Source organism: Calidris pugnax, unplaced genomic scaffold (genome assembly GCF_001431845.1).
Source record: "Calidris pugnax isolate Ruff unplaced genomic scaffold, ASM143184v1 scaffold24, whole genome shotgun sequence".
Classification (NCBI taxonomy): Eukaryota; Metazoa; Chordata; class Aves; order Charadriiformes; family Scolopacidae; genus Calidris; species Calidris pugnax.
Window position 1 is genome coordinate 34,940,912 of NW_015090922.1, and position 13,588 is coordinate 34,954,499.

Consider the following 13,588-nt stretch of genomic DNA (forward strand, 5'->3'; position numbering starts at 1 on the left):
ATTGTAAACTTTTGGTAGCTGCTTATCAAAATACTTCTTTAGTAATTACTGAATAATGCTTTAAGTCAGTCTGTGATTTACATGCTCAGAGTATCATTTAAATGATACTTTTCAATGTGTCTGTTTTGATTTTGTAATTGCATTAAATTGATACCCTCTTTATCTGGTACTTGCACAGATGGTGAAGAGAAAAATAATATATTGCAGTTTAGAAATAAGCCATTTGATCAATAATAGACAATCCTGCTATACTTAGTGGTGTTTTTTTTTATTTTTTTTTCTTAAGTTTGCCAAGTTTAAGGCCATTGTTGGATGTATATTACCTGCCACTCACCAATATGCGGATAGCCAGAACATTCTGCTTCACCAATAATGGACAAGCACTCTATCTTGTCTCACCGACTGAGATACAGAGGCTCACCTACAGCCAAGAAACATGTGAAAATCTTCAGGTAATAAATTAAAAAAAAAAAACAACACCAAAAGTGTTTCTTAGATTCTGAGGTTCTCGGTTCTAGATTCACAAAGCTTACAGTAATTTTGTCATCAAAACTGTTTCTTAGATTCTGAGGTTCTCAAAGAGATTCACAAAGCTTACAGTAATTTTGTCATAAAGCTTAGCACTTTGGCTTTTGTGCTTTGATTTTTCTCACTGTAGAGTCTGATTCAGGGTGGATCACTTCTTGTCTTAAATTTTACTGATTCATCCATCCTCTTGCATTTGAAAGAGTTTCATACTTGATTTCTTTTTTGATTGATAGGAAACTTCCTTGTTTAACATGTGCAGTTAATAAAATTCCATTGTTCTGTTGATGCTGGTGCGGTGCCTGCTGACACAAGGGAATGCTAACTCAGGATACTTGAAGGAAGTTATTAGGCTTCAGGGATATTAACAGCTTGAAAAGGTTCTCAGCTGTGCTTCAGCTTGGAAGTTGTACAGAATACTGAAATAGCAGAGATGCAGCCTGTAAGCTCTACTTTTGTACCACGCATGAATATGAGCATTCGGAGATAAAGTTTTAACAGAACAAAATCAGGAGTGTTGCCCAGGTTGTTGAGGGGCAAATACACCTTTACTTGAACCCATTTCTTTGCTACTAAATTTCATGAGCTACAAGCTTGCAACTCTCGGATTTCTTAATAAGCTTTTAGTTTTTATTTCCTAAGTTGCCTTCGAAGATAGATGCCTATTAAAGCATATTTATTTTGTAATCCAAATCCATGAAATATATCCTTGAAGTGAAAGAATATTCCATTAATTTGTGTGTGAAATAATGTATGTCTTATATGTGTCTGTTCTTCATTGCAAAGGAAATGTTGGGTGAGCTCTTCACTCCTGTAGAAACACCAGAAGCACCGAACAGGGGGTTCTTTAAAGGCCTGTTTGGAGGTGGAGCACAGTCACTTGACAGAGAAGAACTCTGTAAGTTTTTTTGTGTTTGTTATTTCTCTGATTTTTCTACCCAGGGAAACCAATGATCCGTGAGAAATGTGTTACTTGTGTTAATAGAACATTACATTTGCAAAGAGGAAAGTAAAGGAAATTACATGCTTTTTCATAGCTTTTTTGTGTTGTACACCTCACCAACAAGATCAGAAAGGCTTGGTACTGTTTTCTTACAGACTCCTTTCTCATCTATTCAGGAATAAATTATAAAGCAAGAAATGGAACAGCTGACCTTGTTTTTATTCATCTTTATGAAGTACTGACAATGATTTTCAAAGTGCTGTTAGGCTGAAAGGGACTGGTTCTGAAGAACACTATTCTGGACAGTGACAAAATTAAAACTCCATTCTATTTCAGTTCATTTGTGATATTCTTTTTTCTCATTTGAGTTGTGCAGAGATGCCTTAGGAATGAGAGCAAGAACAGAACTTTATGATGGTTCAATACAGTCCTCTGCTCATAGGACAGTAAAACTTATATTTGTCAAAGTTCTTATTGCTTTATCATTTCCTCATATTTTTTTTTATGATTAATTCATATTTAACGTGACGGTCAAAGCAGAGTCTCCAATAAGTGAAATGATTTCTTTTTTATTCTTAGGAATTCACAGAAAGATGTTTATAGTGTTAGTTGAAATCTAAATCTTTCTTCCTAGAATCATAAAATCAAATCAGAACATTTTGAAGTACTGCAGTAAAACTTGTTTAAATAAGTTAATATTACTTTTCCTGGATGTGAAAAAAAAAAAATTAAATAATAATTTCATTGTTTATAAAAAAGGTAAAGATTATTTGATTTGACTTTGGCACCCAAAAATGTTTTTGCCTTCACTCAAATTTTTGTACAGTATACAATTCAGCATAAGATTGGCATCTCCTTTTAAGTGTCGAGACTGAACTAGGTGGCTGATGTCCAATTATGAGCACAGGAGATGTAGTTGGTGCTGTCACTGGAGTCTAGAGAGCTGTTCAGCTGACCAGTCACGAGTGTTTACTTCAGGTGATTTGTTCTTACAGCTGTACTGCCTTTTCATGATTTACATTACATGGCTTTTTTGACAAGATTTTTACAATAATGAGAGCACAGACACATAATCTTCAGGTGTCTGCATCTAAAACTGAACTTCCATCAAAGGAAACTTCCGGTGGAGTCATGCTGGCTGGCTACACCAGCAAAGCACTTCCAGAATTGACCACAACTTGTATTTTCAAAATTAAATTCTCTTGCTCTGTCTGTTGAACTCCCAATACCTCCCCTGTGAAGTAAGCTATGTTGTTAAAAGCCACTTCACCAGCACAATGCTCGTGATGACCACAATGCCAGCACTGGTGAAAGAGTTTTAATTTCACACTTGAGCCATGAAAAGTCTAGAATTTTATAACCTGCCTGCAAACTCAGAAATATTTTGAAAATACATAGTAACATACAGTAGTATTTATAGACTACGTTGCTTGTAGTCATGCCTATGATTAAGTGTTTGGTGTGTATGCAAAGAAATGACACCTCTTTATGAACTAGTTACATTGGTATTTATGTAATAATCATAGAAAGCCTTACTATTCTGTCTTTGCTGTTTTGCAAATGCCTCCAGTTGGAGAATCAGCATCTGGGAAGGCATCAAGGAGTCTTGCCCAGCATATTCCAGGGCCTGGGGGTATTGAAGGTGTCAAAGGAGCAGCATCTGGTGTAGTTGGTGAACTAGCACGAGCCCGGTTGGCACTAGATGAAAGAGGACAGAAACTAGGAGAACTGGAAGAAAAAACTGCAGCTATGCTTTACAGTGCTGATTCTTTCTCAAAACATGCTCATGAGGTGAGTCTGTTACATGTTTAGCTAACATTAAACTGATTCTCCATCAAATAAATGCAAGTTTTGTGAGTAACTGACATCTGCAAAGGCATGTTACAGATACCTAATGAGAAAGCAAATCAGTCAATCATTACTCCTAATTATTAAGTATTAATGCAAACAGCTTTGTCTTCTGGCATGTTGGTCTGGAGCACACCCTCTGCCTGAGTGGCATGTAGACTTCCAAAAGTGTAGCTCAGTTCCCATTACTTAAAAAATTTGGTACTGAATTAGGTAAGAGTAATGTTTTCTGAGATTCCTGTGGTTCTTGAAAAAGATCCAGTTGTTGTATGCAAACCCTATGAGGCCAAGCTGTTTTCTTTTTTTTCTATGTGACTACATGGGATGGCTGTTCTTTTCTGTGTCCATGCAGATCTCTTTCCATCCCCTAAGCTCCTGTGCAACCTTCCCATTCTCCAAAAAATGTCTTTTTCTATCTGAGGCCAGTTTATCGGCAGTGATGCTACCATGAGAAAATTCATCATGTCGCTGTTCATAAATTCACTGCTCAAATTTGTAAACTGTCACTGTTAGGCAACAGTGTTGTTGCAGTTTAGTTGAGAAGTCTTAAAGTCCTTCTTTCCACTGCTTTCTAAGCATATGGTATGTATCTATCATGTACAAAAACAGTAATTAGAAATTGTTTTTTTGTTTTTTTAGATGATGTTGAAGTACAAAGACAAGAAGTGGTACCAATTCTGACGATGCTCATCTATTACGTCTGTTTAATTTTGTCCTGATGGAAAAATCTTGTTTTTTCATTAATTTTGGCAGGACCATTGAAATCTAAAGGAGTATTCATCATTGGATACTGTTGTTTCCTAGCACAAATCACACACTGATTTACCTCAGTCGTGGCTTTAACTGAGGAGCTTTATATTTAAAAGAAACACTCGCAAACAAACTTGAGTGTTTCTTAGCTGTTGGTTAGCTGAGAGTTGGAACAGAGAAGGTTACTAGAACACGTGGAAAAGAGGGTAAAGGGAAAACTTAGTGTGAGATGGGCAGGGGCAATGCAGGGTCAATCCTGTGTTAATATTTCATATGCCAAAAGTTCTTGTGCTATTGTAATTGCTGCCAGTGTTATACCCTCCTGTGAGGAGAGGCAATAAATCAGGGGTCCGAGAGGTGGAATAAAGTTGTTTGTCTTGCTGGACAGTAGCTGACTTACGCTTATCCTCTCTACAACTCCCTGTATTTACCATTATTGTTGGAGAAGAGTTGAAGTTTGCTGTCACTTCTTTCATCGGAAAAGCTGGAAGCTTGGAAGATTTCATGTTGAAAATTGTATACATAGTTGACCTGTGCATAGTCTTTTCTTGGACCCCTGATCGAGTATTCTTGTATTCACATCATATTCTGTGAAGTGCAAAACCAGAGAATACACAATTTTTGCATTAAAAAAAGTCAAGTGAATAATATGACTGGAATGTGTCATGCTGAGAGTTTTCATTTGTGTTATGGCCGTGCAATGTGAAATGTGGTAACATCTTCATTGTGGTAAGACTACTTCAACTTCTGTTCAGTTACACATAATTTTTTGCCAAAAATAGTTATCGGTTCAGTTTTTATAACACTTAGAATTGGCTGTGGGTTCCATTCATGCTGTGAATTTTTATAAATGTTTAACAGAATGTATCTTTACAGCCATTAATTAAAATAGCTGAGATAGTTTTGCTCAAAACTTAAGTTCTAGATGCCCCCTTTAGTCCTTTACTATGAAATCAGATAATCTTGGACTCAGGTTTTCAAACAGTTTTACACTCCATGGAGGTGCTGATGCATGAATAATGGCAAGTATCTAATATTTAATAATTGCCAGTATCTTAGCAAATTTCTAAATCCTGCTAGTAGAGCTATTTCAGAAGTACCTATCTCAGCCCCACCCAGCACTAAAGGCAGTTTGGATTTAGTCTCTAAAGCTGCTGTTTTCCGATGTGGGCAGTGGTAAGTGTCACTAAAGAAAGCTTCAGGAATTGCTGAAATAATGTTCAGTTTGGGTGAGATAAATGAAATAGCTGAGCTAACTTGTTAAAGGCTGCCGCACTAAAGGATTCCTTAAAATAAATGTTGGCATTTCAAAGATTAGTTTTGACTTTTTTTCCTCAAAGCAGGAGTAGTAACTGATTGGTTTTCTTTTATAAAAGGGAGTACTTAGAAGCTGATAGGTCTACATTGTCTGAAATTAATCATTTGAGCTTGCTTCTCCAAGTATCTCATCCTGTGTGATTTTTTTTTTTTTTGATACACTTTCCAAATGTTCCCAAAGCAAAACCTTGGTTATATTTGTATTGTAAAGTGATGTTGCAGAGATGTTGCGTAGATAAGGCAACCTTACAAAACACTTAAAGGATACAAAATATTAAAGTTCCTAGTGGTTCTTAACTCATTTTTCAAGTGAAGGGCAAATATGTTTGGGCTTTGTAGCACAAATTGATGTTTTTTCTGATTTCGTGTATAGTAACATCGAATTTAAAAAGTGAATTCTGTTGCCAATATAAGGGCAGGCCAAAGAACAAAGTTCTCTTCCAAAGAACTTGACAAGTGAGAACATGACAGATTGAACAAGCAGCATCATGATTTCTTGGTGGCTCTGTCCCATACCTACAGAGGCAGTGATAGCTCCAGTTACTTAACTCAGCTTGCCACGCAGTTTTTGCCTCTGTATGTTAATTAAATTCTTTTTTAGTGTCTAATTAATGCATATTTAACACCATTTTGTTTAAAATCTGGATAGAAGAAATCCATATCATTTCCAAAAATCAAATACCCTATCTGACACTTGTCCCCTTCCTTATCTTACATTCGTAAATTGAGATGACTGATTATTATTTCAAGTGGTGAAGTGGAACTACATTTCAGAGCAACAGAATCCTGGAAAATTAGTCTGGTCAGGCTCTGTTAGAGAAGATGACAAAAGTACTCTTCAGCAAATCGTGGTATCAGTTCAATGGAAGATGAATGACTTTAAAGCGTACTTACCTTTCCCATCAAGAAACATTTGATAACCACCAGCAAGTTTAAAAAAAAAAATAAGAGGCAATGAGAGACCATCTGCCAGTACAAGAAGAGTAGTGGCTTATTTGGTATTATAGAATTATCTTTTTTCTGTTGCATATATTCAGAGCATGCTTCGAGATTTGAAAACTAATGAAATGATTGCTCATGAGATGAATACACAGATGGTTCTTGGTCAATAAATGGGGCCATGTACAATTTTAGTCTAAAATGTTCCCTTTTCCTTCTCTGTGGAAGGAAGTTGATCATACACACATCATTGCATCTTATTCTGCTATTGGTGGTGCACCTTTTCTACAGCAAAGTCTATTGAAATTCTTGGGGGGCAAGCACCCCGTTTTTTTTCACTAGCATTTTAGTTGTGTGAATCTTTTTTAGAGTGTTTGGAAAACTATAAAATACAATAGAGCTATTACTTTTTCTTATTTTTCTGATGGAAGTGTAAGAAACTGCTGCTACCTATCTGTTTATATGTAGTCTCTCTCATTAGGAACTGTCAATTGAAGAAGCTTTTCTTCACCTTAGTCCTGCCAAATTGTAACTTTGAATGTTGATATGTGTAAATATGCGTGTATTCCAAATAAGTCTGAAAGTGTTACACCACAGGCATCTCCAGTGATTTGTTCTTCGGCAAAGTCAGTTATAAAATATAGTAATATATAGCTGTGTTCCTTGTCTGTCTTTATGCAAAGATTTTTGCCTGAGGTGGTACTTGCATGGCAGGTGATATTGGAAAGCTACATCCAAAGGAGGATTTTTGGAAGCAAGTTAATTTCCTTTTTTCCTTTTTGTTTTCCTTTTCTCTTTTCCTTTTTTTTTTTTTTTGCTTTATTAATGGCACTGATCTTACCTGAACTTTTAAACTTGAATTTCTCCTGCACTTTAATTCAATCATGGATTTTATTCCTTAATTTTGTTTCTATATTTGTGCAGTTCAGGTTCATTATTTGTATATAAACACACACATTCAATAAAGACTTTAGAACAGATTACTTTTGGGCACATTTGCTAATTATGTGACTATCATTTAGAATGTGTGTTTTCTTAGCAAAATATGTATATACAAGTATATACAATATAGAATCTAACGAAAGGCACTTATCCTGTGTCAGCATTGAGTTTATAAATTACTGCAACACTTTCAGATTTGTTACTAGATAATACAATGAAACCTGTTATATTTATACATACTGCTTAAGAATATACTTTTAGTTTTAAATAATTTTTATATGTACACTTCTACCTTTAATTTTAAAAAGACTTATGTTCAATTTTTAAGTCTAAGTACTTAAAGTATGTATATTATCCATAGAAGAAGTTGTTTTAAGCTTATGAATACATTCATATCTCATATCGAGATGATACAATTACTAAGCAATGAAAACAAATAGCCCATTTTGCTTTGCAGAAAATAATCATACTTATTTTTACCTCCCTTTTGAAACAAATAATTCCCTAAGTATGGAGAGGGAAGATAGTGCATTCAGAAAACTAACCTAATGTAAAAGTTTTCTCAGCTGCAGTCTGTGGCTGACTAGTTTTCTATGATTTCTTTTTTTTTTTTTTTTTAGGTATACACAAGAAAGGCTTTTTTCTGCTCTATTCCTTGGACTCTTGAAATTCCCTAAAACCGAAGTGGGGTTTGTCCAATAAATATTTTCTTTGAGTAATGTATATGAATCTTGATTATACATCATCTCTTCTCATGTAAATCAGGGGTTTTTTTGTATACTGAATGCATGTTGAAAAACTTACAGCCTGTGGCTGAAGTGCCCTCTTCTTTCTCATCATGGTTAAATGTACCCAGGTGGGTATTGAGAGCAGCTGAAGGTTGTGGGGGAGGAAGGAGCACAAAGCCTGGTGGCCCTCCCCTCTCCAAGTTGCAAGGTAACTTGTTGGTTGAACCTTTTCTTCATTCTAGCCAATTTCTTGTATTAATTTACATGAATCTTTTCTGGTGGATGTTGAGAGCTTTGCTACTACCACAAAATCTTCAAATACTTTGTAGACAAAACTAAATGATGTTTGAGAGGAGGAAGTAAAATAGAAAAAAAAATGTGTAGTGTAGGCGAATCAGCTAAACCAATTTTATTTCAGTTTTCATTGAAAAAGTAAGTTAAGCTGGGCCAATTTCTCCTCCTTATGCATGTTACAGAGATGTGCTGGATATCATCTACTTCATTACTGTGTCGAGCTAGAGGAGTGTACTGTGGTTTGGGGTTCTTTTACACTTTATAAAGTTTAGGCTTAAAGATGGGGGCATTCATTTAAAAAAAAAAAGAAAAAATAGAAAATGAGACAAACATAGAACAATCAAATGAAAGAAAGGTGTCAATCAGTATTCCTTTTAGTTTTTCCGTGTAAAGCGCCTAGAAATGTTTAAGCCATACAGCTGTAGGTTCCTTTGACACTTGTATTTGTTTCTGTTAGTACCTCAGTTACATATTACCAGGCAACTAATAACTAGAAGTTAAACTGTTTCAGTTGAAAACATGTAAGGAGTTGTATGTGGATTACCACTACCATTCAGTAACAGGTGATGCAAAGGGAGAGGGGTGGGAACATGTTTTAAATATTCCCTTTTAAAACGGAATTGTAAATAAGCAGTACTGTGTTATTTTAGACCTGAGCTCTGCTATCTGTAGTGGTTAGAACTAGGAAAACATGCTGCTTTCTAGTTATGCTACTGTTTCATTGTACCAGCACCATGGGGGAAAATAAAAAAACATCAGTAAATTTTTCTAACATTGCCCACTTGTGGGTGAGCATGCTTGATGTGTAGCAGTTCTCGTTTACGTATATCTTAGTGTGTACATGTGTGTTTTCTTTTTTCTTTTTGTTCATTGCAACTTCTTCTTCAGTTAAGTCTTGCTGAGCCCCACTAGCTCTTCTGAGGGTGATTACTGGAATATGCATTTTTAGGTAGGGTTGCAAATCCATCTGTCTACAAATATAGTTTCATATGAACTGCAAACTGTACTGTTACAAACACAACTATGTTAGATTGCATAGAGTTATTTTACTTACATGTACTTGAACTGAACTATGTCATCATAACAAAGTTAAATTAAGTATGGAATATTTTTGTAAATAAAAATACCTGTGCAGCTGGTATTTTAAATTGAAAATGTATTATACATTAATGTTTCAGAAAAAATGTTCATATATGTGTATATGAATGTGTCATTATGCTGAAGGGCTCTGATTGGGCAAAATAAACTATTCAAATCTCTCCTGAAATGAGTGGAGCTTACTCCTTTTCTTCCTAAGCAGTCCTTTTCTTGCTGGCTGGAGCATGTGGTGACTCTTTGCCAAATGGGGCTGTTTTGTTTTCTTTTGTTTAAGGTTTTGTGAGACGTGCTTTATAACAAGGGGAGTGCTATGGCAGCAGCAGCCAGGCCCAGGGTGAGGTGCCCCGAAGGAGCACAAAAGGTGAAATGGTTTGTCTGGTGATGTTCCTGAGCAGGTCTAAAAGCATTCTGAGGTGCACATCTTGATGGTGCCAATGTGAGGTCCTGTTATCCTTTTCAGCTCTCAGAAAAGTCAAGGTCACTCGTATTACAAAGACACAGTAAAGAGGAATATTTTCTGTAGCTGTGTTTTGACGATGTTCATTGATGTAAGAATCCAAGGTGCATGGGGAGAAGACAAGGTGATTTTTTCTTTCCTTTGTCATATTTACAGCACATCAAATGTATTTTCTTTGGTTGTGGCTCAGCTCTGCCACAGACCAATTTCTAGCTTGCAGCTAATTACATTTTCTGTCTAAGGCTGTTGTGGGGGGGGGGGCGGGGGAACCAAAACACCACACCTTTGTAAACGTGCTTGGAGGGGAAAAAAACCAAAACACCACACCTTTGTAAACGTGCTTTGAATGATGCAAAAATACCTTGGAAAGAGGCTGGAGTGGTAATTCTGCTGAATGATGCAAAAATACAGACCTTGGAAAGAGGCTGGAGTGGTAATTCTGAGAAGCGAAATTGGTGTACCTCAGTGAAGTGTTTGGAATCTCATCAGCTCAAATAGTAAAATACTTCAGTGCTGGTTATTTTAGTGTGTGATTGATACAGTGAAGGTGCAGTTTCATCTGTGGGAAAAGTCAGCTGGTTCCAGAACTCTCCTGCCTTCCTGGTTTTGTTCTAGTACGTGGTGGCTATGTATCACATGCTGCTCTGTGGCACATGGAGTTATTCAAATTATCCTATTTATAAAAGATTGTTTTTAACTTGAATTCAGTCCAATTAAATTGAAGGTATTCAGGGATGTCATCCTGCTTCCAGCTGCTCGCTAGCTCTGGTAATCTCTGCCATCACCAGTAGCGTGGCAAGAACAGCTCTCTCCCTGGGGGGACTGCATGGCTGCACGTAGCACCAGGGGCTGACAAGAGGAGGGGATTCTCTGACTGAGGTCACAAAGTGAAGGGCTTCAATTTAGTGAAAGCCAGGATTTGATGAGACCTACATAAAACTTGATCCTCTTGCACATTGTGTTACAACACTTCCAGTGCCAATGTACTGTAAATTAAATGCGTCTAAGACCTACATACAGAGGATGTTATGCCCGTTAATATTAAACTGTGCCACCCTCCCAAAGTTTTCCTTACCCAGATTCTTTCCTGGGAATGGTTCCTGGCCAGCTCTGCCTGGGAGGAGGCTGGGAAGCACCATAAGGATGTGGCAGTGGGCAACCAAGGTCCAGGACAGGCACTGTAAATCAGGCAGTGCTGAGGACTGACTACAGACCTAAGGACCAGGCTCAGGTCCCAGCTTTCAGAGGCAATCTTTTCTTCCAGGCTGGGTCACCAAATCAGTTTCTCCTTGTTGCCAGCTGGATGTCAGGGGTGGTGACATCCTAGCCCTAATCTCGCTTGCTCCCTCTTCTTGCCCTGGTGCACCTGGGCTTCTCCCTTGGCCATGGGTCTGCCAAGCATGGAGCATTGGCTGTTTCCTCTTAGGAGAAAAGGTAGCAGCCTTGCTGGAGGCATCCCAGTCTGGCCTAAGGAAATAGAATGTTTTCCCCACAGTCCTGCACTGAGATAAACCCATGAGAGCAGAATGTCAGCAAACACCAGCTTCTCACCTAGGTTTCTGGCTGATTTTTCATAACATGTAATTAATGCTCCCTTAGTAAGGGCTTGGGGGCTTGCATATGTAACTCATTATAGTGGCAGAGCTCTGCTCAGTTGCTGTAGCAAACAGTTTTCTGCATTTTTCAGCCACAGGAGACAGCCTGGGCTGAGGTTTGTGCGTGGGCTGTTTGGGAGGGAGGGTGGAAGCCATACCCTCTGGCTGGCCAATACCTTGGGAGCTCTCCTTTAGCCTCAAACACTGATTTAGAGCTGTTTGATTCCAAAACTACTCAGAAGGGGTGATGGAGGACTGTAGCAAAGCCACAGTCAAAAAAAAATGGGAAGGCTGATGTTCTGGTTTGGAGCAGATAACAGCATTTCTGTATCTTGCTGCAGTCACAGTGTGAGCAGGGCTTCAGAGAGAGTTGATCATTTGAAGGGGTTTGCAATCAAAATGTCAGACTGTGCTCCTGTTTTGATAAGTTTACCAACTCTTCTACCTAATTAAGCAGACATAATGAGAAATTTTATATAACTCTGATTTCTGTGGTGCAAGAGACTCCTGGGAAGAATAACATGGAATGCAGTCTCCTGAGTGGGAGTAAGCAGAAAACAATTTCAAGCTGGTATCTCCTAATTCTCTTGGGCACCTGCAAGTCTCTTAGCACCACCTCAGTAACTACCTTTTATCTGAATGTCAGTGTGTCACCTACTGACTATGGTGCTTTTTCTTCTGGGATGTTGAAGCTCCTAGCACAGTGGGCCAGGAACTCAGAGAGAACTCAGAGAGGCTTCTTTTTATTAGAGTTGCTGTCTCTAGACTGAGTATGCACATGCCTGTCATTCAAGATGTGTATCACAACGTACTGCTAGTTAATATAACAGAGGACTGGGTTTGTTTAAAATCCATCCCCTGTGAAAGGGGTAGACAAAAATTAATAATTAAAAAAAAAAAGGACTAATCAAGGTCATTGTATCAGTTTTTCCTCTCTAATATGCTCAAGTTCAGAGTCAATTCTAGCTGTGAATTTAGGAGGCCCCAATATTCATCTACTTTCCATTTTGTCTTTAAACACGGCAATTTCTGGTTGGTGTTTTTTTTCCAGCATCTCATGAAAGAAGTCCGTGAAGCAACTGGGAAGACAGAAATAAATTCTTTTATTCTATTGTTTCAATTAAACCCTCTTAGAAAGATTCCCTTTTTTTTTTTTTTTTTTGCATATTTTAAAATGTAATTTGTTGCCAGAGCAGGATCTGTGGAAGCTGCACTGACCTCTAGAGCTTCCTTCTCGTTGCAAAAGGCTATTAGCTTGGCTCTAAACATCTAACTAGCAACTGCTTGGGGTGGTTCTGGAAGCAGCTGCTGCTTCTCCAGTAGTCTAGTCGTGCTGCATGCACCCACTTTGGCAAGTAGCTTGTGGGCTGTAGTCACCAATGCAAACTTTCTCTTCTTGAGGTTGAAGGAGAACTGAGAAATATTGAAGTGTTGCTGGATAGGAGGTTCTGATACCGCTATCACGACTGCTGGGATGTATTTAGCAGATTATGCCCTAAGGGACAAGCAAAAATCTCTCCCTGTGCACTCTGCCTCAGGACTCGTACGGTGTCAGAACAGGGGATTGTGGCATCCGAGGCCTTTCACAGGCTCATTGTACTTCAGTCCTGGGAGTGTGAAGGGCTGTCAGTCCGAAGCGGATGCATCCTTTAACTGAGGGCTCTAATCCGGAGCTTCAAGCAAAGAATAGATGTGGTCTTCCAAAATATAAACAGTGACAGGGATTAGTCATGTACCACATCCTGGAGAGCCAATTTCAAGCCTGAAAACCCTGGTCCTTGTGATTTAACCCGCAGAAAAGGTAAAGCTGATGTGAATTAATTTAATGGCTGTTTGCCATAGCCCTCCAGCGGACTGACAGCAAGAAATAGCCTAAAATTTCTCCTGTAGCTGTTGAAAGGAATTTGTTTACATTTGTATTATGAAGGTTGTGATTGACTCTCGGTCAGAGTGTGAGCTGTGTATATTGCTATATCGTTGAGGGCCCTATTCACAGTCTACTACCTTATTTTTGCAGGTACTGTAAAAACATGGAAAAAAAATTGTTGATCCGAGCCCGGCCCTGTCAGCTTCAGCCTGGTAAAAGAAGGACTGATACAGGTTGGAGAGACAAGGGGGCAGAAAGAGGGAGACAAGGTCTGGCTGAGCTGGT

The 13,588-nt window shown here is 38.1% G+C and overlaps 1 protein-coding gene across 10 annotated transcripts in view; it reads left to right on the forward strand.

Annotated features, from left to right (window-relative positions):
• STXBP5 (syntaxin binding protein 5 (tomosyn)) overlaps positions 1 to 9,553 on the forward strand; it is a 107,336-nt gene extending 97,783 nt beyond the window's left edge. For 9 of the 10 annotated variants that reach the window (XM_014950893.1, XM_014950895.1, XM_014950896.1 and 6 more), the window contains 4 exons: positions 287 to 452; positions 1,312 to 1,423; positions 3,039 to 3,259; positions 3,956 to 9,553. In XM_014950893.1, coding sequence (XP_014806379.1) covers positions 287 to 452; positions 1,312 to 1,423; positions 3,039 to 3,259; positions 3,956 to 3,997 — 541 coding nt within the window. In that variant the 3' untranslated portion in view covers positions 3,998 to 9,553. The remainder of the gene's footprint in view (positions 1 to 286; positions 453 to 1,311; positions 1,424 to 3,038; positions 3,260 to 3,955) is intronic. The other variant, XR_001413025.1, reaches the window with a different exon arrangement.
• The last annotated feature ends 4,035 nt before the right edge of the window (positions 9,554 to 13,588 follow it).